Raw genomic sequence first — 24,957 nt, forward strand, 5'->3', positions numbered from 1 at the left:
CTACCAGGAGCTAGGATACCTAGGGCCTATTTCTAGCTCTGAGTTATCAGCCATGTTACCTGAAATAGTCATTTCACTTTTTGTTTAGCTTCCATTTTTCTCTTCTATAATGTGAAAGATTTACACTGAATAACATAAGATTGCTTTTAGCTTAACATTATAATATTCTATTTTTATGGAAGTTGTGCTTTTTGGAAATTGTTTTTTACTTTAAAATCAGAGCTGTGTCTTTTAAGTAAAGGAAAACCTAGAAATATTAAGTTTTCTTAGAACTGTTTTGTCCTTTCAGTTGAATTCTCTGTAAGATTGTATATAATTTTAATTTACTTCATATCCATATTAGCTAATTATTTATGAGAGAAACAGCTTTGCCATGCAGAATTCCTATTATTCCTAAGGTAGATTCGAATAGGGCATACATTACTTTTGTATTTTGATTTCTTTTTAAAAAATGAGTGGAGTATTTTTATATGAACATTATATTTCTGATAAAAGTTAATATGGAAAGATTTTGTTAAATATACCCCACTCAGTTTTCCCAGTTGTTAATATCTCACATTTATATGGTATACTTACCACAACTGATGAACCAATATTGATTTTTTATTAACTAAAGTTTATATTTATTTAGATGGGAATATAACTTTTAAGTAGGATACTTGTTTTATGTTTCACTCAGTAGTTTTATAAGATTCATTATCATCATTTCAATCACCAATTATATTGTAAGTCTACGCAGAGTTGGGCAGTACTTAAATTCTAGAGTGAAGTGATAGCAGGTTTGCATTTAAATGTGGAAAATGACATAAGAAATCTTTTTTTGCTCTTTCAGAGAAAGAATCAGCATATTCCTTACAGAAATAGTAAGCTCACTCGCTTGTTAAAGGATTCTCTTGGAGGAAACTGTCAAACTATAATGATAGCTGCTGTTAGTCCTTCCTCTGTATTCTACGATGACACATATAACACTCTTAAGTATGCTAACCGTGCAAAGGACATTAAATCTTCTGTAAGTTTGTTTAGTCTGCCTTTGTTGTAAGGGCATTGGATGTATATTATTTTTATAACTCTAAAAAAATATTAATTAGAGTTTTATTTTTACTAATGAATTAGCGAACAAGTTTAGAAATGTCTTTATTAGCTTGGTTAATTGAACATTAACTTGGACAATTAAACCATTAAGCATTTTGCTTACATATATAATAGATACTATTATTTATCTTTTGAGAACCAGGGTGCTTTATGTCATGGCAGGTGATATTTTGGTGGCACCCTGGAATAACTGGTCAGGGCTTTAACACATTTGTTACAGCCAAGGATGATGTTGTCTGCTTTAACTAAGCACCAACCCTTTCTATGTGAAAACTTTGGACATGTTAGGTAATCTCTCCAAGCCTCAGTTACTTCATCTGTAAAATAGATGTATCTGCCTTAGTTTGTAAAGTAAATAGCCCTTTTAAAATAATTCATGATATTGATATAACAAATCTCTTTATAGCTCTAACAATGTAATAATGACTGGTTGGGTCAGTATTTTTGCCAGTAATTTGGGGTGATTAAGAAAATGTAAGTCAATGGTGATATATTTTTAAAATCACAGGATCTTAGGGGTGTGATGACTTCTGCTGCTTACCCCTCTGTTACTCCCACCATATGAAGCTGAGCGGGTTATTGTCTTTCTTAGAAAGGTGTTCATATACTATGTATAATTAACTGGAAAAGGATATACTCTATGGGCATGCAAAGCTTTTCATATGTTTTTCATGTAATCCTTACAGCAACCCATTGCGGAACGCTCTACTTTAGAGTTGAGGAATCCTATGCTCAGAATTTTAAGAACCAAATTCTAAATCAGTTAAATGAGAAGTGAACAGGGCCTCGAAATCAAGTATTTGAACTTCTGTTTAATGTTCTTTCCGCTATTCCATAGCTGCCAAGGAGCCCATACAATTATAAAAAGAATAAAATATAATAACGCATTAAAAACTAGTTGAGCTTAGAAATTGTTGAAACTTAAAATTATCTCTAAATTTCTTAGAAGTCAGAGGAAAAAGAAAGTGGACAACTTTAATTATAATGTGAAGAATGCTCCGTAAGTTTTTACACCTTTTCTCAGATAGTAAGACAATTTCTTTATAATTTCATTTATTTGATAAATGTGCTCAGTATATCCTCTTGTCATAGATTTTGAACATGAGTGTAATTGATCGTGAATGTCACATGACTAATTGTCACAAATTCTGAATTCATAGAACTGAATTAATGAGAATATGTCATTTTTCTTATATATATATAGTTATGTGATTATTATCTCTTTATATATGCAATCATAATTTCTATCTTTTAACAGTTGAAGAGCAATGTTCTTAACTTGGACAATCATATAACTCAGTATGTAAAGATCTGTAATGAACAGAAGGAAGAGGTATGTCTACTCTTTACATTTTATGCTCATCTCCCTTAGTTACTCATTTAGGGACTGTGCAAACCTAATTGCCCCAAAATTTGACGTTTTTTCCCATTACAGTTGAAAATCTGGCATGTTCGTTTCACAGCTAAAATTTTTCTGTGGTCACGTATAATAGAGACAGATATTTTATTTCATATTTTAACTACTGTTTCTCTCTAATAGATCTTAATGTTAAAAGAAAGACTAAAAGCCTATGAAGAACAGAAAGCCCTTACTGATGAAAATAACAAAGCGAAGTTGATTTCAAACCCCCAGGAAAAAGAAATTGAAAGGTAAAAATGACATTAAGATTTCATTTTGAGGATTTTAGGGTTTTAACATTTAGTTAGATAGTTTATGTTACCATCATTTGTTGTATGTCTTTAGATATATAGTCTCCACTGAATTCAAGAAGCCATTGACTGCCCTTTACATTTTGCACACTTTGAAGAGCAGATCATTTTATTTATGATTATGTAATTGTGATTGTACCAGGACTGAGATATGATGGAGAAAGTAAAGCGAATTATGTCACTTATGAAATTAGTGTTTTAGCAGTTTTCATATTTTTCTTCTCAGGTGTCTTATTCCATTCAGGCTGCTGTAGCAAAATACCACAGACAGGTGGCTTATAAACAAAACAAACAAGCAAAATTATTTCTCACAGTTCTGGAGGCTGGAAGTCCCAAGATCAGGGGGCTGGCATAGTTGGGTGAAGGCATTCCTTCAAGCTGAAGATTTCAATCCTTGAATCCTCACATGGCGTCTGGAGAGAGATCTCTTCAGAGCCACCTTTTCAGGTTACTAATCCCATCGATGGGGATCTCTGCCCTCAGGAACTGATTACCTTCCAAAGGCCCCACCTCCTAATACGTCACCTTGGGTGTTATGTTTCAGGAATTTTGAGTAACAAACATTTAGTAATTTGAGTAACAAACATAGGAATTTTAAGTAACAAACATTTAGGCAGTCTCATCTGGCATAATATCATTGTTCATATAGTTCATGTAAATTTTATCTACCCTTTCTTAACTATGTCTAACTCTAATAATTCATGTATTTTGTTTGTTTAGTTAATTATTTGAAGGGAAATCTCTCAGTGATATAAATTAATACAGAATTTTTATAGATTCAAACTAAACTTTCTAGTAGGTAAATTTTAAAAAAAAGAAAGTTTTTAATAATACAATATTCACAAGTACTTTTCCCTTAAGTAGTTAAGAGAATTTTCCAAACTGTCCCAATGAAATAGTAATTCAAAAGCTATGACTCTTGAGTAGTTCCAAGAAGACAATAAGAAATTCCTGGATCGGGCGCCTGGGTGGCTCAGTGGGTTAAGCCGCTGCCTTCGGCTCAGGTCATGATCTCAGGGTCCTGGGATCAAGTCCCGCATCGGGCTCTCTGCTCAGCAGGGAGCCTGCTTCCCTCTCTCTCTCTCTGCCTGCCTCTCCATCTACTCGTGATTTCTCTCTGTCAAATAAATAAATAAAATCTTTAAAAAAAAAAAAAAAGAAATTCCTGGATCAAACAAATTTGGCAATTACTTCTTATTTATTTAGAGAATCTAGGTGATTTCCAAAGTATGTCAGTTTATTAAAGGCTCTGAGAGGTCTTATAATAAAGGAATCTCCAAACTTGATTAAAGTTCAGTGAAGTTGAACTTACTTTACATTCTCCAGAGCCAGTGTTCTGTTATTACTAGTATGAGAAACTAACCACAACTTAAACCAGTGATTTTTCACACTGTTATAGAACTCTGGAATTTTACCGGAATCTTGATATACATAAAGAAGACTAATCAATAGTGACTTTCAACCTACTTTCAGATTCAACAACTTTTTTAAAATTGGATTTTATATTGAAGTTTACGTAAAATATTCTTGGTTTGAAAAAAATGTTTTTTGACTCAGTTGACCCCAAATGCTTAAAAATAAATATTTCTAATAATAATGCTTTAGTTTTATAGATGGCTTAATAGTTTTATGATTTTTCAGGACACATGAATCCGATCACTCCAACAATCCTTTGAGATTTGAAGTGGGATATTGTTTTCTCAAAGATAAGACAAGGCCTATAAATTCTCTCTTTCAAGTCTTTTTTTTTTTTTTTTTAAGATTTATTTGACAGAAAAAGATCTCAAGTAGGCAGAGAGGCAGGGAAAGAGAGAGGAGCAAGCAGGCTCCCTGCTAAGCAGAAAGCTCGATTCCGGGCTCGATCCCAGGACCCTGGGACCATGACCTGAGCTGAAGGCAGAGGCTTTAACCCACTGAGCCACCCAGGAACCCCATCTCTTTCAAATCTTAATCTTTTTCTTCCATACTGTGCTCTATTTTACAAGTATATTGTTATAGTACCAGAGCTCTGTCTATGCTGGAGATTTCCTATAATGTTTAAGTTATTTTCTGTTAATCCCTCCAACAACCCTTTGTCAAAATAAAATTATTGCATTTATGATGCTTTTTGTTATATCCCACCAATCTTACTGTGACTTTTATTTCATTTTTTCTTAAAGATTTTATTTATTTATTTATTTATTTATTTGAGAGAGAGAGATAGAGCACGCACGAGAGCGAGCACAGAAGTAGGGGAAGCAACAGGCAGAGGGAGAAGGAGGCTCTCCATGGAGCAGGGAACCCCATGCAGGGCTCGATCCCAGGACCCCAGCCAGGATCATGACCTGATCTGAAAGCAGTCGCTTTACCAGCTGAGCCACCCAGGCACCCCTTATGGCGACTTTTAAAAAATAAATGAAGTAAAAGTCATTCCTTGTTACACAGTTTACCTTATCAAAGAAAGTTTTGAACTGGCATATTATTAGTTGTTGTTGGTTTTCATTTTGTTAGTCAAATGTGGGATTGGCCCACATACAACCAGATATTCTTTTGTTGATATGTTTAAAAACAAATTTATTTTATTTATTTATTTTTTAAAGATTTTATTTCTTTGACAGAGAGACAATGAGAAAGAGAACAGAGGCCAGGGGAGAGGGAGAGGGAGAGAGTGAAGCAGGCTTCCCACCGAGCAGGGAGTCCAATGTGTGACTCCATCCCAGGACCTTGGGATCGTGACCTGAGCCGAAGGCAGCCTCTTAATGACTGAGCCACCCAGGGGTCCCTAAAAACAAATTTAAAGAAAATTAAAGTCATCAGCTTCTCCAACTTAGATTCTTTGCTTACATTGCTTTCATGGAATCGTTCAGCGCTGCTTAACCAGATCTAGTTACCATCTGAAACCTTAGTAAACTTTTCTGCAGTTGATGGCTTCAAGTCATTGAACCATTCCTTCTGATAAAATGATTCAAGAGGTCGGCCTGAGCTAGGAAACAAAACAGTAAAAACTTTAGAGTTTTTTTATGCAACGTATTATTTAATATAATTTCCTTGTGTATTAAAAAAAACTGTAATGATCAGCTTATATATCACATAGCCTTTGTCATTTTCCCTCAAAAGTAACTATGTCCCGAAAGAAATATGTGAAATATCTTTTATCACAGTTAGCCAAAAACAAAACAATATATATGATATATATTTCATATCATATATATGTGAAATATATATGCATCATGTATGATATATGATATTATACATTATGGTATCGTGTATCATACATTATGATATGTGTCATAAAGATACGTGAAATATCTTTATGATAAAAGATAAAAGAAATATCTTTTATCGTAACAAATCATGCTTTTACATAGAACTTTTTTAATACCATGAATTTGCAAAGTCTTTCTTAAACATTTTTATGTGGTTTGATAAGGTGAAAGGAAGAATATACAGTATTTCCTGTCTATCAAAGCTATTTAGAAAGATAATATTCAAGAAGAAGTCATAAAAAGAAAGTACAGTTCTTGATACAAAATAATTATAAAACTTGTGACTATATCAAGAAATTGTGTAGAATTTAATATTCTTGATGTATCACCTAAAATTATTGGCAGAGATTTTTATTACCCATTAGTTGAATGTTTTAAGTGACTAGAAAATAGTTATTAGTCAATCCCTTAAGACTCTTTATTGTTTTAAAATGATAGTTTTTTTTTGTTTTATTTTGTTTTTTAAGACAATCTCTAGAAATCTTTGATACTTCCTTTTCTTCCATCCTATTCAGTAAACCCCACCAACTAAAACAAGTCTGGACCATAAAATCACAAAATTGACAAATACTTAATTCTGTCCTTGGATAAAGAATTTAAAAAAAAAAAAAACCTAAGAAATTGTCTTTGAGAATAACCTAAAGATAATTTATCAATTCATTTACTGGCATTAGCATGTTGTAATATAATAATACAATGAAATTGCAATGTCCGTACATACTTCCTATGAAATATTTATCAGTTTGACAAAACTGCAGTAAAGTCGATGTATTGTGGTTTATAGTCATTCCCAATAGAGTTTCATTAAGAACTACTGACGTAAATTGGCAGTGTTTTTTACCACAGATCCTTAAAAATACATCTAAAATTCTGGCTGAAGAACATTTATTTTTAAATGCATGTACTTTGTTACAGTTTTACTTTAAAGGCTTCACAGTTAATTTTTCTTTGAGAGCTTTGCCTGTATGTGATGGACCTGATCTGTGATTTAAAAACATAAGTACATGTTTATAAAATTAGAATATGGCTGTGACCAATGTTCTGCTGACCCTGGAGGATGCAGAATTGCAATTTCCTCTTGGGCCTTGCACGAGTTTTTGGAGTTTGAGGTCTTTATGCATTTGGAGGAGATAGGAGTCAAGTCCCCCAACTTTGATTCTCCAAATCTCCATCTCCCTTTGGAGGAAGGACACCGGAGTGGCTTTTTCTAGGTTTGCCACATTACGAACTTGGTTGTTTTGGGTCCTGGCAGTGTCAGCTGACTCTTAGCCAGGCTGTAGGGGGTACCTAACCGTATGGTGTGTTTTCACTATAACAAATTCTAAAACTAAAAACTGGCTATCTCACTTTCCCTAGGGGGCCATGGAAGCACCATATGATTATGCCACCCACTGCTTGTTTCTTCACAGTTAGCCAACATCAAAACAACGCACAGTACTGTGTTGCTTTGTGGGGCCTTATTAATTGGGATTGTACAGATTCAAATTATCATCCTTTTCCTGCAAACATAATATTTTATTTCTGCTAATAAGTAGCTGGATTACATAGACAAAATAGAGTATATGATTTATATAATTATGACTTGCATAGAGAAGCCTTATTATACTTATATCTCTTCAGTATGATCTTCCCTAGAGGAGAAAAGAAGTACAGTAAAAATTAAGCTAATACCCTTTTCCAAACATTTTTTGTAATTTAATAGGGAATAGCCATATCCTATTCACTGTTTGTCATTGAGTCTAATTCCATGAGTATTATATATACTCTTGTTCATTTTTTTCTTAAATTTATTTCACAAAATTAGTGAGATTCTATAATGTGTTTTATATCTGGTAGATTTCAAGAAATTCTGAACTGCTTGTTCCAGAATCGAGAAGAAATTAGGCAAGAATATCTGAAACTGGAAATGTTACTAAAAGAAAATGAACTTAAATCATTCTATCAACAACAGTGCCACAAGCAAATCGAAATGATGTGTTCTGAAGACAAAGTAGAAAAGGTATTTATTTATAATTAAATTTTAGACATGTAAACACATGGAGACTTCTAATTCTATAAATGTGATAGGTAATGATTTAATTACCCATTCACTACAAACACCTGGAAATGCTGGAGGAAAAGTATCAAACATTGTTTTAAATTCATACTTATGTGTGCAAGACAGAAAATTAAATTCCTAGGTGTCAGAAAGAAAAGGAAAACCAAAAAACCAAAATCTCAGTTGCAACTGTTGCTTCTGTGAGGGTTGATGGAATACTTAACTTGAAGTTAACACACTCATTGTTGGGCCCAAAAGTCAGACAGTAGGAGTGGTACAGCCTGGCTGCAGGCAATAATTTACAACTTAGACCAATTGCAGATCTTTTTTTCCAGGAAAGAATATTTTATCGCTGACATTGTTAGAATTTCCATTGCATGGTGTTTAGAAATGCAGACCATCTTTTACTCATTTTTATTATTTCATGCAGTAATACACCGCCCTCCTTCCACGCACACAGACCTCTCCCAATATCCTACCTTTGATGTATACCACTTCTTTGGTAAAGGACCAATGGGAGACAGGGAGTTAGAAATGGCAGACCCTGTTAAAGCTGGAAACCTCAGAGGCCTGTACTCTTCATATTGGTAGTACACCATGAAGAAACATCTTCCTCTTGATCTCAGCTCAGGTCTTGATCTCAGAGTCATGAGTTCATACCCCCATTGAGCTCCATGCCCAGCATGGAGCCTACTTTTAAAAATTTCAAAAGAAAAAAAAAATGTTAAAAACTGCCATTACAGATATTCTTTCTAAGGATTTAAGGTTTGAATTCTTATAATCCATATGTTTTAGTTAGTAAGTCCTTCAAGTGAGAAATTAACATAGAAAATGATAGCAGAGGAATGATAATCTTTGGGGAACTGGGCAGAGCAATACAGAATCCGCCTAGTAAAACAAACCCCTGGTTCAAATCACTAATGAGAAGCCACTGTCCAAAATTTTAAAAGCACATGGTAGGGCATCTGGGTAGCTCAGTTGGTTAAACAACTGCCTTCGGCTCAGGTCATGATCCTGGAGTCCCGGGATTGAGTCCCACATCGGGTTCCTTGCTCTGCGGGGAGTCTGCTTCTCCTGCTGACCTCTCTACTCTCATGCTCTCTCTCTCAAATAAATAAAGTCTCTTAATAAAATAAAAAAATAGAAAGCACATGGTAAAACAGACCACCATAGCCAAGTCAGCAGATTTGGCAAATAATGTCAGAATTCCTAAAATTTCAGACACTTGAGCAATCTGATAAAACTATAAAAAAGACTGAAGACCTCAAAAAAGGAATTAATGATAAAGGAATAAAACATCAAAAGAACATCCACACACAAAAAGAATATAAATGAAACTTCCAGAAATTAAAGCTTTATTCACTGAAATTTCAAAGTTCACTTTATAGGTACAGTGCTAGGTAGTCTTTAAAGTGCTTTACATGCATTAACTCAATTCTCATAAAACCCTATGAGGGATGTTATGTTATTATCCTTATAATCAAGATGAGGAAACCAGAGCACAAAGAAGTCATCTTGCACAGAGTCACACAGCTCATGGTGTCAGACCTATGATTTGATCTCGAGCAAGTTGATTCCAGAGCATATTACCTCTATCATTTTCTCTGTGTTAGATAAGATGAAGAGAGTCAAAACTGGGAGATCTGAGGAAATCATATCAAATAAAGGATAAAAAGATAGCAACTGTGAACAACATGTTGTTGCATGAAAGACAAACTGAAAAGTCAGGCATTCTTCTTATAGGGAGATATATTAGTGTAAAAGAAAGGATAATGTGCAAAGTTTCAGGCTTAGAATTTTTTAGGACTAACAATGTTAATAAGATGTAAATTCAAGAAGCATGAGAGCTAAGCAGGATCAAAAATAATGTATTTTTGAGGTGCCCCTGAAAGCCTTCAAAATTTAAATAGTGCTTTTAAATAGTGCTTTAAAAACTAGCATTTCAGTTTTTTCTCAGACTATGATTGCAGAGTATGATATGCTACGAAATTAATCATAAAGTATTCATTAATATATCATTGATACCAGTTTATCAGTAGCTATTAAACTATCCTATTAAAATTAGTTATTTATTGAGTATGCATTTATTATTCCTTATCTTATTGAACATGCCTTTTTTAAAAACAACTTTAATAAGATTTGATTGACATACCGAAAATATGAGTACTTACTAAAACAGAGTAGGAGATGAGTTTGGCCGGGTTTTTTTAAATTTTTTGTTTGTATTTGTATTCTTCTGCTTACTGCCTGTTTTCAGTCTACTTCCCTTTTTAGAATTTCTTACTTTTGGTCAGTTAAATCTACATATTCCAATTCTTACAGCTATTCCTATGATTCTAGGTAAATGAGATAAAACATCGTAAGTGTATTGGTTGTAGTTAAATTACTTGAAAAAAAATAGGAAGACATCTATAGAGATTGAGGTGTTTTTTGTTGGTTGCAGTTTTCATTTTGTTTTTTACATGCTAAAGTATGACTATAGTTTTACTAAGCTATCTGCTAGGGCAAGGAATTTTATATCTCTCTTGGATCCCCTCCAAAATGCTTTATTATCAGAAGCGCTAAAAGAATCTCATAACATTGATTCAGGCATCAATGATTCTAGAGTATAGACTCTGAGATTAGAATTAAAGTGAAACTCTTGGGTGATTTTACAGCCATATAAAGGTAATCTGCAAATTATTTTTAGCCAAATAATGAGTTTAGCATGTTAGCAGTCCTTTTGTACAAAGCAGTAGTAACATCTAAATTTTAGAATTTTTTGTGTGTTCTCACTCAAGAAGTTTTGTGGTATTCTGGTGATTTTGTTAATAAAATATATAAAACTCTTTTGAAACCTTAATGGGAAGCATTTGCTTTAATGTCAGGGTTTAACATGCAAAGTTTAGCATTTATCCCCAGACACTTATTTGCTATTTATTTCAGAACAATTATTCAATAGGAGTACCCATATGGAAAATGTCCCCATAGAGGACCATCATAAAAGATACATTTGTTGGGCTTTCTTTTTTAAAGATTTTATTATTTTGAGAGAGAGAGACTGTATACATGCGAAGGGAGGAGGAGCAGGGGGAGAAAGAGCCTCTCAAGGAGACTCCACACTGAGCACAGAGCAAGACTGTGAGATCACAACCCAAGCCAAAATCAAGAGTTGAACACGTAACCAACTCAGCCACGCAGGCACCTGTTGATGGACGTTTAGAAGTAAAAACTCAAAAACATACTTTTAGGGGTTTTCAGTGTAAAACTTTTTGGCATTAAATATTAGCTGCCATGAGAGCCTCAGAGCATTTCCTGCCCTGGTTTCTAAGAGTTTGTAGAACATTTATAAATGTTAAAGCAAAGTAAAGATAATTTGATATAACTGTCTTCCTTCAGGCAGGTACACTACTCTTATGTTCATTTTCAGATGAGGTAACTAAAGATCCAGTGAGATTAACTTGCCTAAATTTTCACAACTGCTGAATAGCAGATTTCAAGAGACTGCATATCCTACCTTCTGTTATAGTAGTGGGTCTTAACTTTTCAGGTCTCATTACCCATTACTGTTTAAAAAAATTATTTAGGAACTTAAAGAACTTTTGTTCTTATGAATTCCATCTACCAATATTCCTATATTAAATTTTCAAACTGAGACTTAAAAAATGTATTTATGTATTAATTTTAAAACCATTAGCTCATTGCATGATAACGTAAGTAACACTTTAATGAAAAATAATGAATTATGTTTTCCAAAGCAAACAAAAAGAGGTGGTGAGAAGAGTGACATTCTTTTACATTTCAGCAAATTTCTTTAAAGCCTGAATTTTCCCAAAAATTAAAATATATTAAAGAAGAACTTATCTTTTAAGAGAATAAATAAGGCTTTTGACCTTTTTTCTTTCATATAGTTCCTACTCCCAAAACCAGTTACAGGTGCTTTTTTCTGATCTGGGGATCTTTTTCAAATCCAGCCATCATATCTTATGATTTTTGAGTTCAGTATCTATTTACAAATAGCCCAGAGAGATCAAGCTATTCAGCTCACCGTTCCATGATAGTGTCCAAGACCCTTGGGGTAAAAAACCAAAAGGCCAGATCTTTGCCTACATAAAATACCAAAAATATTGAGAACACCCATTTTGGGTCCTGAACCAACCATGAGTTAAAATCGGATATTTATGAGTAGTTAAAAGCTCCATTTTCTAACACTTGCACCAGCCTATCTAAAGCATTGTAGGCAATATCAGAGCAATTATTTCTTCACATCTTTCAAGTTGGAGGAAGGGAAAGAGCAGGACGTGCATCTGCTTTAATTTTGAGTAAAGAAATAGGAATTATCAGACCTTGTATGAACTTTTCAAATGCAGCATTTAAAGGAATGTATTTGGGACGCCTGGGTGGCTCAGCTGGTTAAGCAGCTGCCTTCGGCTCAGGTCATGGTCCCAGCGTCCTGGGATCGAGTCCCACATCGGGCTCCTTGCTCAGCAGGGAGCCTGCTTCTCCCTCTGCCTCTGCCTGCCATTCTGTCTGCCTGTGCTTGCTTGCTCTCCCTCTCTCTCTCTGACAAATAAATAAAATCTTTAAAAAAAAAAAAAAGATTTAAAAAATGAATAAATAAATAAAGGAATGTATTTTAGCACACACAAAAAGCTACAGTCTTCAACTGTTGTAATTCCTAAAGCCATAAACTCTCAACATGTAATTTTATAAAAATGACTCACAGCTCAATTTCCTATTTTCCTGCAAGCAGGAGTATTGTGGAGATTTCAAAGGGTAATAGCTTCAAGTACAAAAGTATAGCCTAACTTAATAGTCTGCAGTTGCACCCTTATGAGAAAATTTACCACTTTACTAATATCACATACATCAAATATCATAAAAATTAAACTGACTATTAAATGCGTTATTTTTCAGGCCACTTGCAAACGAGATCATAGACTTGCAATGTTGAAAACACGTCGCTGCTACCTGGAGAAGAAAAAGGAGGAGGAATTAAAGCAATTTGATGAGAATACTAATTGGCTCCATCGTGTAAAAACTGAAATGGAACGCTTAGGTCAAAATGGTCATATTCCAAAGGTATAGATGTGTTTATGTATTCAGACTCATTTGTAAGAACTGAGCTCTTTAAACTCATTGTCTTTGTCATTGGGTAAATATTTCTCATAAGACAACTATTGTTCCATCTCTCTGAGATTTAGTTGATTCATTTTACCATTTCCCTTCACTCATTCCACCTTCTGCCTCACTAATTCTTCAATAAATTTGCCTTTTCTTTACTTCATGAAGAGTAAAGTTCTTTTAAGTAAAGTTATTCTGAAGCAATTACAACCTATTATGAGATAGCTCTTAAGTTAGAATAAAGTAATCAAACTGTACTTAAGGATTCATCATTTAGGTAATTTCAATTTGTTTTAATAGTTAAGATTTTGTGGAAAAATAGTTTTAAACATGGCCACCCTTACTTGTATCATAGCTAACAAAAGCTGATTTGAAAGTTGTATGTGTGTATGTCATATAAGTACTAAGAAGATATCCCACCTAGAAGAGTGAAATATTATAAAGAGTAGTAATGGGTAATGATAGTTAATGGCTGAATCAGATAAGAATTGTGTTTATCCACATGGTTACAGAAATCTGACTTTTTTATGCCTTTACCAGTCAGGGCTTTATTTTGTTCCCTGACAATAAGTCTTGAGAATATGCAGTTTATTCCTAATATAGTACCTCCAAAATGTCATCAGTGTCATTATTATACTTCTCATTTCATAGTTGTCATATCATTATTCCATCTTTAGTCTCAACTACACACTTAGGCTAGAAGAAGAGAGAAATAAAGTGGGAGGGTATATCTGTCTTGGGACAGTAAAAGCATTTCAGGAAATTCCTGGCAGGCCTTTCTTATTGGCTAGAGTTGTCACACGGATGTCCCTAGCTATAAGGGAATATAGAAAGGTGAATATTTTTGCTGGACACATTATCACTGTGAACAAAATTAGAGTTTTCTAAATAAGAAAGGAGGGGAAAATGAATATAGCATAAGCAGTAAGTAGACACCTGCTACAAAGTACCTAATTTTGATCCAAATATCTATTACTTTTTTTTTAAAGAATAACTTCATTACACTTTTTTTTTTTTTAAGGAGTGTCTGAGTCTTTACCTGGATGATGCTTTTCTGAATTTCAATACTATGTATTAGCTAATTGGTATCTAATCCTATGGAAGTTTCAAATTTCTAAAAAAAACCACTAGACTGATTGTCAATACAGGTAAAATAAAGTATAATATATTCAGTAGCAAATGAGTGCAGGTTGTCATGGTTAATACTCAAAGATAACAATTTTTTTTTGTTGTAACTGAAAAATATTACCCAGTGCATCATGACTAGGGAAATGAATTCTCTGGTTGGCTGGCAATAGCTACAAAAGGCCATTCCTTTAGCGTTAAAACTCAGACTAGGGAGGGAGAAGACTAACAGGACCAGTCAAAGATGACACTCACGGTAGTGAAAGGAGCAGTGAGCAACAAGCAGTAGATACCCTATTTGTTACAAAGAAACCCAGAGATAAATGAAGATGGAATAAGTCTTTAGTATGGAGATTTATTGAGGGTTAACCAAAAACTTTCATTTCTCACTAGTTTTACTTATATTATACTTATAATTTACTTGTATAATCAAAATTCTAATTTATAACCAAATCCCAATTACAGAAGTACTTATTTAGCATTAAAGAGGCAAAAAGGTAAATAAATAAATTGTAGAAATTTATTGCTTTGCCTTTGCTTCCCCATACTTACCATAAGCTCCCAATTTAAAAAGTGTTATGGTATTCTTTTTAGTATTATTATTATAATTGATAATTTGTTTTTGCCTCTTTGTCTACTTAGTAGCATTTATAAAGTTAATATTTGGGTTATTTCAATAAATTTACATTTTTCAATAAATTTACATTTTTACAATAAATTTACATTTCAATAAATTTGTAATATGATCAGATTTATTTTTTCTAGCAATCTGTCTTCTGTAACTCCCTTAAGCAAAACTTTTTCACACCTGACTGTGAACCTAGAATTTATTTTTAAAGTCTTTTTAATGAATTTCATCACAAATAATTTGAAAAAACAATAAAATTAAACTGCTCCAGTCCTACAACCCTAATTTAACTTTCAATTCTTTTTACTATGGATGTTTTCACAGCTAATGTAAGAAAACAGACATTATTTTGCAGAAGAACTTACCACAGTCATATAACTCTGGACATAGACTCAGTACTGTGACTTTCATTGGTTCTCTTCTTTTTATACCTTTTCTGCAATATCTACCACTTGTGCTCTCAAATCTGTTTACTACTTTCTGTTTCCCCCTGCCACTACCTTTATTCAGAACGCTACCCACCATTATTGGACTGCTACGTTTGGTCTTGTGGATTCCACTCAAATTCCACTATAATGAAAATGAGCCTTCTAGAAAGTAACCCTGATCATATTAATCTTCAGTGCTTTCTGCCTGATACAAACTCTGTTATGATTTCCCAGGCCTGAGTACCTCTCATTTTATACATAACCTCACATTATATTTTTCACTTTAGCCATTACTAACCTACTTGTAGTTCTCAGAATAGACTATGTTCTTCCAATCAGATTCTATCATGAGTGTATCAAGATAAGACAAGACGCAAATTATAAACTTGGCTTTCCAAAGATGACACACAAGCCAAGGCCTATTGTTGACTAATATAATTATCTAATCAATTCTTGTCTTTTTAAGAGACAGGTAATTCAAGAAGATAAAAGAATAAGATTATCAGGGGAAATATTAAAGAAAGGATTCTTTTTTCAAGAGAAAAGAAGGCATGTTTGGCAAATATGTTTAGACCATTAGGATCATTGAATCTTAAAACTGGAAAAAACTAAAGAGATCATCTAGTTAAGCTCTTAAATTTTAGTCAAATAAACTGATCTCCATAAAGACTATATTTTTAGCTTCAGGTAGCATTTGTGTTCTGGCTGAAACCATTTCTTAGACCACCTGATTCAGGCCAGTGCTCTTACCATACCATTCTGACTCCCTAAAGAGGGTGAAAATATAGTCATAAATCATATGAAGAAACAACCCCCAACTTTACTATGTCTCAGATACATCAAATGATATTGTTTCCCATAGTGCCTACCACTGGCATAGAAAGTATTGAAAAAAAAAAGAAGAAAAAAATTTTAAGCTTTTAGAAAATCAGTGATCAATTAGTAAGGAGTATTGAAGAATGAAAATGGATTTGTCATGGGGAGGAAGCTTCCTGACATAGCTCTTCTGTTTATGAGATTGCTGTCACAGTCCCTCAGATGTCCAAAAGATTTCATTTCCTTTCATCCTATTGACCAATATTTTCCCAGTTAAGGATTCTGAGAATGCTATTGGATTATCCCTTTCACACTTTAGTATAATCATGTAGCTGACATTTTCCTACTTAAGGTTTAGTAGGTTTAAGGAAAGATAAATAATTTTAGGGAGTAGATTAGAGAACACTTGCAGCTAACCACATGTGGTTTAGGAAAATGGGAACCTATAAAAGACTTTTCATACTTCTGCTCTAGGATGAAGCTTATACCAGATTGGGTGAAGGCAAGAAATTTTTATTACATGCAACTCCAGAAACTGAGTACAGGGGCTATAACACTGAAACAGTTTGATGTACCCACTGTCCTGGTTGTGAACCCTACATTATAAGTAGACAGAGACACTAAACAGATAAATGAAATTGTTACTGATTGATACTGTGGCAGAGACTGTTGGAAGTGCAGAGTATCCATCTTTAAATATAATGCTCAGGAAAAGCCCTGAAGAAATGACAGTAAAGCAAAACCTGGTCATATTCATATCTTCACAGCTTTATCAAGAAGTTGGATAGACCAAGAAACTATCATCATAATAAAATTTGTTCTAAGTTCCTAACATTAATTTCTGAGAAACTTAAAATTTTCCTTGCTTGTAAGTTAGAGACCACTTATACCAGGATGTTTATTTCTCAGATCATTCCTAAATATTATCCTTTTGTATATAAAATAATAAAACTATTAGCACCAATATAAAATATTTTTTGTTGAAAATTACTTAATTTTAACATTCTTAAAGGAATCTGAGGTATAGTTTGCATTGTTTTCCCCAGGAGCTCAACAAAGATCTTCATTGTCACCATTTGCACCTCCAGAACAAAGATTTGAAAGCACAAATTAAACATATGGTGGATCTAGCTTGTCTTCAAGAACAACAACACAGGCAAACCGAGGCGTAAGTGCATGGATTTATCTATTCTATAAATTTTAATACTTACAGACCTGAGGAACCTGAAACATAAAAGTTGTTTTCCACTGCCAGAAAATTTTTTTTGGTATAGGATAAATTACTTTTAAGTGTTTACCAGTGTCAGAAAGTATACAGAGTTAGAAAACATTGAGAAAGTATAAAATATGTGTGTCTTCTCTTCCAACTAATATTTTTAGTATTCTATAGTTTTGAAAGCATTTTTCTCTAAAAATTTATTATTAGAAGCAATTACTATTATAACAGCTAATCTTTTAAGTGGCAGTTTTTAAAGTATTTATAATTCCAGAATGATTTTTGTCAATAAAATGAAGTTACTAAAAGTGTATATTTTTTAACTTCAACTGTCTCAATTTTTATGTGATGCTATAGTAGCTCTCATGCTCTACTAGCTCATAGTAACATCTTTTGAAACATAATGTTAAAAAAAAAATAAAGTATAACAGTCTTTATTTTTGTTACCTTGGATATGTCAGTCAACTCTTTAGTTGTCACTTTCATGCTCTATAAAATGAAAAATATATTTCTCTAAGGGTTTTCTGCTAGTATAAAATTCTACTGCAGTTCTAGTATTCTCAAATAACTAGTAATTAATTTTCCATACTTCTGATGTAAAAGAAGTCACATTAGGATAGTTATTTTAGAAAGAGGAAAAGGAAAGGAAAAACTTTAGGGAGATATTCTTCTGTGGTTAAAAGCTCAACCTAATCTTAAGCTTTCTATAAATCTCTACCTAGAACAGACCATGAATATTCATTTACTAACACTCAAGCCACTGGTAAGAGTTAAAGTATCAAAGAAACCCATTACTATATCAGACAAATAGATTAATACATTTAAGGTAAATTTTAGTTTCAAATGAGCAAAAAGATTCTGACTAACTCTTACTGATTTAGCAAAATGCTGAGCCAAAACATTATAAACAGAGGTACTATACTATAGTAGAAAGAGTATGAGTTTTGGAGTTGGTCTTGCATTCTATTTTATATTAGCAGTATGACCATGCATAAATTATTTAACCTCACTTAACCTTAGTTTTCTTAAGTGCTAAAATAGGTTATAATACTTTCTTTAAAAGATTTTATAAGAATTAAATGACAAAAAAAAAAAAAAAAAGGTGATGAACTATCATAGCCTGATCTTGTACAGCAGAGGCAAAAAAGTGATATAATATACCTTTAAAATGCTGAAAGAAAAAAATTTCTAACCAAGAATCTCTACCCAGCACACTTGTCCAGAATTGAGAGGAAGAGATAAAGAATTTTCCAGACAAGCAAAAGCTAAAGGGGCTCATAAAACTGGCCTTATGAGAAATATTAGGAGACTTCTTTAAGCTGAAAAGAAAGGGGGATATTAGGTAATAAGAAAACCTGAAGGTATAAATCTCACTGGTAAAAGTTAATATATAGTAAAGGTAAAAGATGAATTACTAGTAAAGCTAATATGAAAGTTAAAAGAAAATGTAGTAAAAAATAACTTTACAATAATTAATGGATATGCAAGATAAAAAAATCTAAAATGTGTCATCAAAAACATAAAATATGGATTTCACTTCTATGTAAAATCAAAAAAAAAAAAAGACAAAAAAGGTCCTAACCAAAGCAATTAGACATGAACAAAAAGAAAGAAAAGAAAAAAAAACGGAAAAGAAAAGGCATACAAGCTGGAAAAAAGACCTAGAACTTATTATTTGCAAGTGACATGACACTATATGTATATATGTATATATATATATATATATATATATATATACACACACACACACACACATATATATATGTGTGTATATATATGTATATATATTGATATATATGTATATATATATTGATTTTGTATCCTGTGATTTTACTTACTTCATTGATCAGTTCTAGTAGTTTTGGTGGTCTTCAGGGTTTTTTATATATATGTATATATACACACGTATATATACACACGTATATATACATATATATACACACGTATATATACACACGCATATATACACACATGTATATATACACGTATATATACACACATGTATATATACACGTATATATACATATATACACACGTATATATACACACGCATATATACATATATATACACACATAGTTTTGGTGGTCTTCAGGGTTTTTTATATATGTGTATATATACACATATATACATGTGTATATATACACATATATACATGTGTATATATACACATATATAAAAAACCCTGAAGACCACCAAAACTAGTAGAACTGATCAATGAAGTAAGTAAAATCACAGGATACAAAATCAACATATAGAAATCTGTTGCATTTCTATATACTAATAACTGTCAAAAAAATTAAGAAAGCAATCCTATTGACAGTTGCATAAATAATAACAGATACCTAGGAATAAATTTAATCGAGGAAATGAAAGACCAATACACTGAAAACTATAAGACATTGATGAAAGAAATTGAAGAAGACACAAATAAGTGAAAATATATTCTGTGTTCATGGATTAGAAGAATTAATGTTCAAATGTCCATATTGTCCAAAGCAATCTGTGGATTTAATAGAATAATATTATTCCAATGGCATTTTTCACAGAAATAGAACAAAAATTCTAAAATCTGTATAGCACTGCAGAAGACACCAAATAACCAAAGGAATCTCAAGAAAGAAGAACACGGAGGTGTCACAATTCCTGTCTGATTTATTTCCTTCTAACTATATTACAAAGCTATGTAATCAACACAGTATGGTATTAGCTTAAAAACAAGCACAGAGTATACTGTATGTTGACTAATTAGAATTTAAATAGAAACTTAAAACAAAAAGAAACTGCACTGTTATTAAGAAACAAAAAGCAGGGGCGCCTGGGTGGCTCAGTGGGTTAAATCCTCTGCCTTCGGCTCAGGTCCCAGCGTCCTGGGATCAAGCCCCACATCAGGCTCCCTGCTTAAGCAGGGAGCCTGCTTTTCCCCCCCACCCCCCCCACCAGCCTCTCTGCTTACTTGTAATCTCTGTCAAATAAATAAATAAAATCTTAAAAAAAAGAAAGAAAGAAAGCACATAGCTTAATAGAGCAGAATAGAGAGCACAAAATAAACCCACATGTATATGGTCAATTTATGGCAGAGGAACCAAGAATATACAATGGGGAAAGGACAGTCTCTTCAATAAATGATATTAGGAAAATCGGACAGCTACATGCAAAGAAATGAAACTGTGGACCACTATCTTGCACCATACCTAAAAATTAGCCCAAAATGAATTAAAGTCTTGAACATAAGACCTGAAATCATAAAACTCCTAGAAGAAAACATAGACCGTAAGTTCTTTGACATCAGACTTGGAGATGATATTTTGGAATTACAACAAAAGCAAAAGAAACAAAAGCAAACGTAAGTTAAATTAACATCAAACTAAAAAGCTTCTGCACAGCAAAAGAAACCATCAACAAAATAAAAAGACAACCTTTCAAAGGGACACAAAATTTGCAAATCATCTCTGATAAGGGGTTAATATCCAAAATATATAAAGAACATACAACTGAATAGCAAAAAAGGAAACAATCTGATTGGAAATGGGCAGAAAATCTAAGTAGACATTTTTCCAAAGAAGACATACAGAGAGCCAACAGGTATATGACAAGATACTCAATATTACTAATCAAGATAATGCAAATCAGAACAATGAGATAATCGTTTTGTACCTATGAAGTATGAAGAAATGTAGAGTAAGCCTTGGGAAGAGAGAGACTTCTAGAAAGACAAAAAAGTTCTTTGTTAAAATTTCTTTGTTCTCTCCTCTGCACAGCACATGATTCGTATAGGTGCTCAATAAATAACCTTTTTTTTTTTAATTGACTTTATGCTTAATGACTTTTCCCTATAGTTGTTGCCTCCTTGGCTTAAAGGGAGTACTCCCTACCTTCAACAAAAAGAAAAATGTCACAGACTATTTATTTGTACTACTATCTAAATATTTAAGACTCTGGGATAATAAAGCAACTATTTCCTTGCTTCCTTCCTTCCTTCCTTCCTTGAGAAAATTATCCTTTTCCCACTGCCCTACCCATACTTGAAATGATTCTATTCTCCTGGATGTTCTGAGTCAACTGAAACAACCAGGACTGAAGTATTTCAAGGTCAAGTTGTTTGACATCTTTCTTGATATAAAACTTAAGAACCATTGACTGAGTGTATAAATTTGTAACTGTTTAACTGCAGCATTTCTTCAGTGAATGTTTACATGGAGGACTAATACATAAAAAGATACATTCAATACTGCTCTGACTGATAGCAAAAGAAAAGATTTTGAATCAGAGCCAGGAAACCTGTGCCCCATCAATTCCCTTTACCCACCATCCTTGTCCACAGCTCTTCCTTCTAGAACTCCTTTGAATGGCTTTGACAACCATTGCTTTAACTCATGAAGAGCTAACCTCAAGGAAAGTTAACTGTGGTTCTTTTGAAATATTACATACCTGAAATGAATCTCATCATTGAAGAGTGTATTTTTTCATTTTTCATTTTAATTCCATGGTATTTAGTATCAGTAACAGTAGTATCTTTGTTTTATAAATCACATTATATTTTACAAAAACCTTTTATATATATTTAACTCATTAGTTCTCACAGTAGTCTCCTGGTGTAAGCAGTGACTAGCTGTACCCCAAGTTATAGAGGAGAATCCTCAGTTTGTGTATTATCCAAGGTCAGATGGAAGCAAATGAAGACTAGCTGAGAATATGACCTGATGCTTATAATTCCCATCCAGAATTTTTTCACTCTATTCTTAATGTAGTGAGAGTATGTTGAAGCATTCTAAAGAAAACATGTACAGCATGTCATTCTAATGATCTGCTAATACTTTGGATGTTATGTAAAACTATAATACTATATTTAAAATATAATATTTATCTCTCTTTTCTTGTGACCTTCTTTATATAGAGTATTGAATGCTTTACTTCCAGCCCTAAGAAAACAGTATTGTGCATTAAAAGAAGCTGGCCTTTCAAATGCTGCTTTTGAGTCTGACTTCAAAGAAATTGAACATTTGGTAGAGAGGAAAAAAGTGGTGGTTTGGGCTGACCAAACTACAGAACATACTATAAAGCAACATGATCTACCAGAGATTTCTGTTCTTATGACCTTTCCACAACTGGGACCACCAGTTCAATCTGCTGCTCCTTGTTGTAAGTACAGCTTTTCTTGTATTAAGGAAATTATAAGGTTATTCCTAAAGAGTAACCTCCTTTATGTATCAATCTACAGAACCGTGAATTTTTTAAATAGGTTTGGCTATTTTGTGAGAATTAAGGGGAAAATTAGTTTTAGAATAATTTTGTTAATCACTATCTTTCAGAGGTTTAAGAGCAAGTATACTTGATGCTCTAAATAACTAGCAATAAAATCTTTAAATTATTTTACCCATTTTTGATGGAATAATTTTACCTCCATCCTTCTTTAAAATTTAACCTCAATTAAGGATTAAAGATTATAATTACTATATTCTATAATACATAATAATAATAATCTATTCTTAAAATCAACTAACGTAGAATAAGCTATATTTTGTTGCCATATCACTTGTTATCTCTCCTGTCATAAAAGTGTGCATGGGACATTTTAATTGCAAAACTAACATACGATGTTGATTAAAATAAATTCAGACAATGTAGAATTACATGTAGAAGTAGAATGCCTTCTTCGACTTTCCTTAGAACCCAATATTGTGTCCTGTCTCAGAAATAAATTTAGCAGTTTGGTTAACTTTGTTATGTGTGTGTGTGTAATATTTGTATTACATAATCTAACTCTAGCTTTTTTATTGGGTTTCTCATGAAAGCTAGCACATTATATATGTTGATGTACAACTTTTTTATTTGTTATTAGTTTATTTATTTTATTGTTAGGGTATATACATGAAGAATCTACCTTATTTTATTTTTTAATATTTATGAGAATCCAGACAGCAGACGTACCATACTTTATTTAACCATTGTTCTGTTGGTGAACGGAGCATTAGAAAGCATGCTTGTTTTCACATTTGTGCATGTATACCAGATTCCTAGAGACTGATTTGTTGGAATACAGGACAAAAATATGTTTAAAAATTAATCTGTCAAAGTCCAAAATTTTCTTTATGCCAAATGTGCATAAGATACCTCTCTCATCTTTACTTTAACCCAAAATAATAGCAGCAACACTGAACTAGTGTATATTCTTTGTAACTTTGCTGCTCTCCTATTTCTAGTGACATTACTTCATCTTCTCGGAGGCATCCTCTTTACTTATTTGACTTGGTGGAGTTTATTTGTTGTGCTTTAGAGTTTTCCTTCTGGTTAAAACTGCCTCCTGCTCTACTCCTTCACCTCTAAACTTTTCTTTCTAACTGGATGTCTAGATCTTCCAAAGGCTTATTCTTTTGTTTGGAAACTTTTGTTTCCAATGTTGTTAGTAGGAGGTCTCCATTTTGTTTAGAGAGCTTTAATTTACCATACAACATCACAATCAATTGGTCAGTTAAACTGATTGTCATTGGTAATTACCTCATAGTCTGTTCACATTCCTTTTTTCTGAGTTTACAGATATGAGAAAAGCATTTCTCGTATATATCATAGCTGGGGTCCTGATTTTCTCTTCTAGCTTTTCTGTTCATCTGATCCATGTGATTTCCACTTCCAAAAATTACTGTTTGTTTCTTTTTTTTTTTTTTTTTTTTTTTTTTAATTTGACAGAGAGACACAGCAAGAGAGGGAACACAAGAAGCAGGGGGAGTAGGGGAGGTAGAAGCAGGCTTCCCACTGAGCAGGGAGCTTGATGCAATGCAGGGGTACATCCCAGGGCCCTTATGACCCAAGGCAAAGGCAGACAGCTTAACCACTGACTGAGGCACCCAGGAGCCCCAGTTACTCAGTTTCTGATGTTAGCAGCTATTGCTTTTTTCTATCACAAATACTATGTCTATAGATTTTAAGAGGAAGGTAAGGCAAATCTCTATAGATCTGTGTATTTGATGTAATTTCTTTTAGTATGATCCCTTGTCAACTGTCAAATACTTGCTTTGTTGCTTTTTCCTTTCGATGTTTCCTGTTTCATTCTAGATTTTGTTTTCTGTTTAATTGTATCTCTTTTTTTTTAAGATTTTTATTTATTTATTTGAGAGAGAGAGAGTGAGCAAGTGAGAGAGAGAGAGCACAAGCAGAGGGAGAGGGAGAAGCAGACTCCCCGCTGAGCAGAGAGCCCAATGCTGGTGGGCTCTATGGCAGGATGGGAACCTAAGCCAAAGTCAGACGCTTAACCGACTGAGCCACCCAAGTGCCCCTTGTATTTTTTTATCTGTATGTCTATTTTATCTTTCTGTCTACTTTTAATAGGTTTATGCTGCTCTGTCCATTTAACTGATAAAAATGTTTGCTCATTAGCTTTCACCTGACCTTTCGAATTTATGCAATAATGTCCCTAGGTTTCCCTCTTAACACAGCTTTAGCTTCATTTCACAAGTTTTGATACATAGTATTTTAGATTATTATTTAGTTCAAAATATTTTCTGACTTCTGTTGTAATTTCTTCTTTGACCCATGGAGCATTTCTTTTTTTTCTAATCAG

At 33.0% G+C, this 24,957-nt stretch overlaps 1 protein-coding gene across 2 annotated transcripts in view; it reads left to right on the top strand.

Annotated features, from left to right (window-relative positions):
• The window catches only part of KIF18A (kinesin family member 18A), an 80,475-nt gene that overhangs the window by 20,116 nt on the left and 35,402 nt on the right, over positions 1-24,957 (top strand). For both annotated transcript variants that reach the window (XM_004755896.3, XM_045066107.1), the window contains 7 exons: positions 833-1,009; positions 2,351-2,425; positions 2,633-2,742; positions 7,884-8,046; positions 12,982-13,146; positions 17,232-17,353; positions 22,297-22,541. In XM_004755896.3, coding sequence (XP_004755953.1) covers positions 833-1,009; positions 2,351-2,425; positions 2,633-2,742; positions 7,884-8,046; positions 12,982-13,146; positions 17,232-17,353; positions 22,297-22,541 — 1,057 coding nt within the window. The remainder of the gene's footprint in view (positions 1-832; positions 1,010-2,350; positions 2,426-2,632; positions 2,743-7,883; positions 8,047-12,981; positions 13,147-17,231; positions 17,354-22,296; positions 22,542-24,957) is intronic.

Source organism: Mustela putorius, unplaced genomic scaffold, assembly GCF_011764305.1.
Source record: "Mustela putorius furo isolate JIRA1106 unplaced genomic scaffold, ASM1176430v1.1 tig00003859_pilon_pilon_pilon, whole genome shotgun sequence".
In the NCBI taxonomy this organism is placed as follows: domain Eukaryota; kingdom Metazoa; phylum Chordata; class Mammalia; order Carnivora; family Mustelidae; genus Mustela; species Mustela putorius.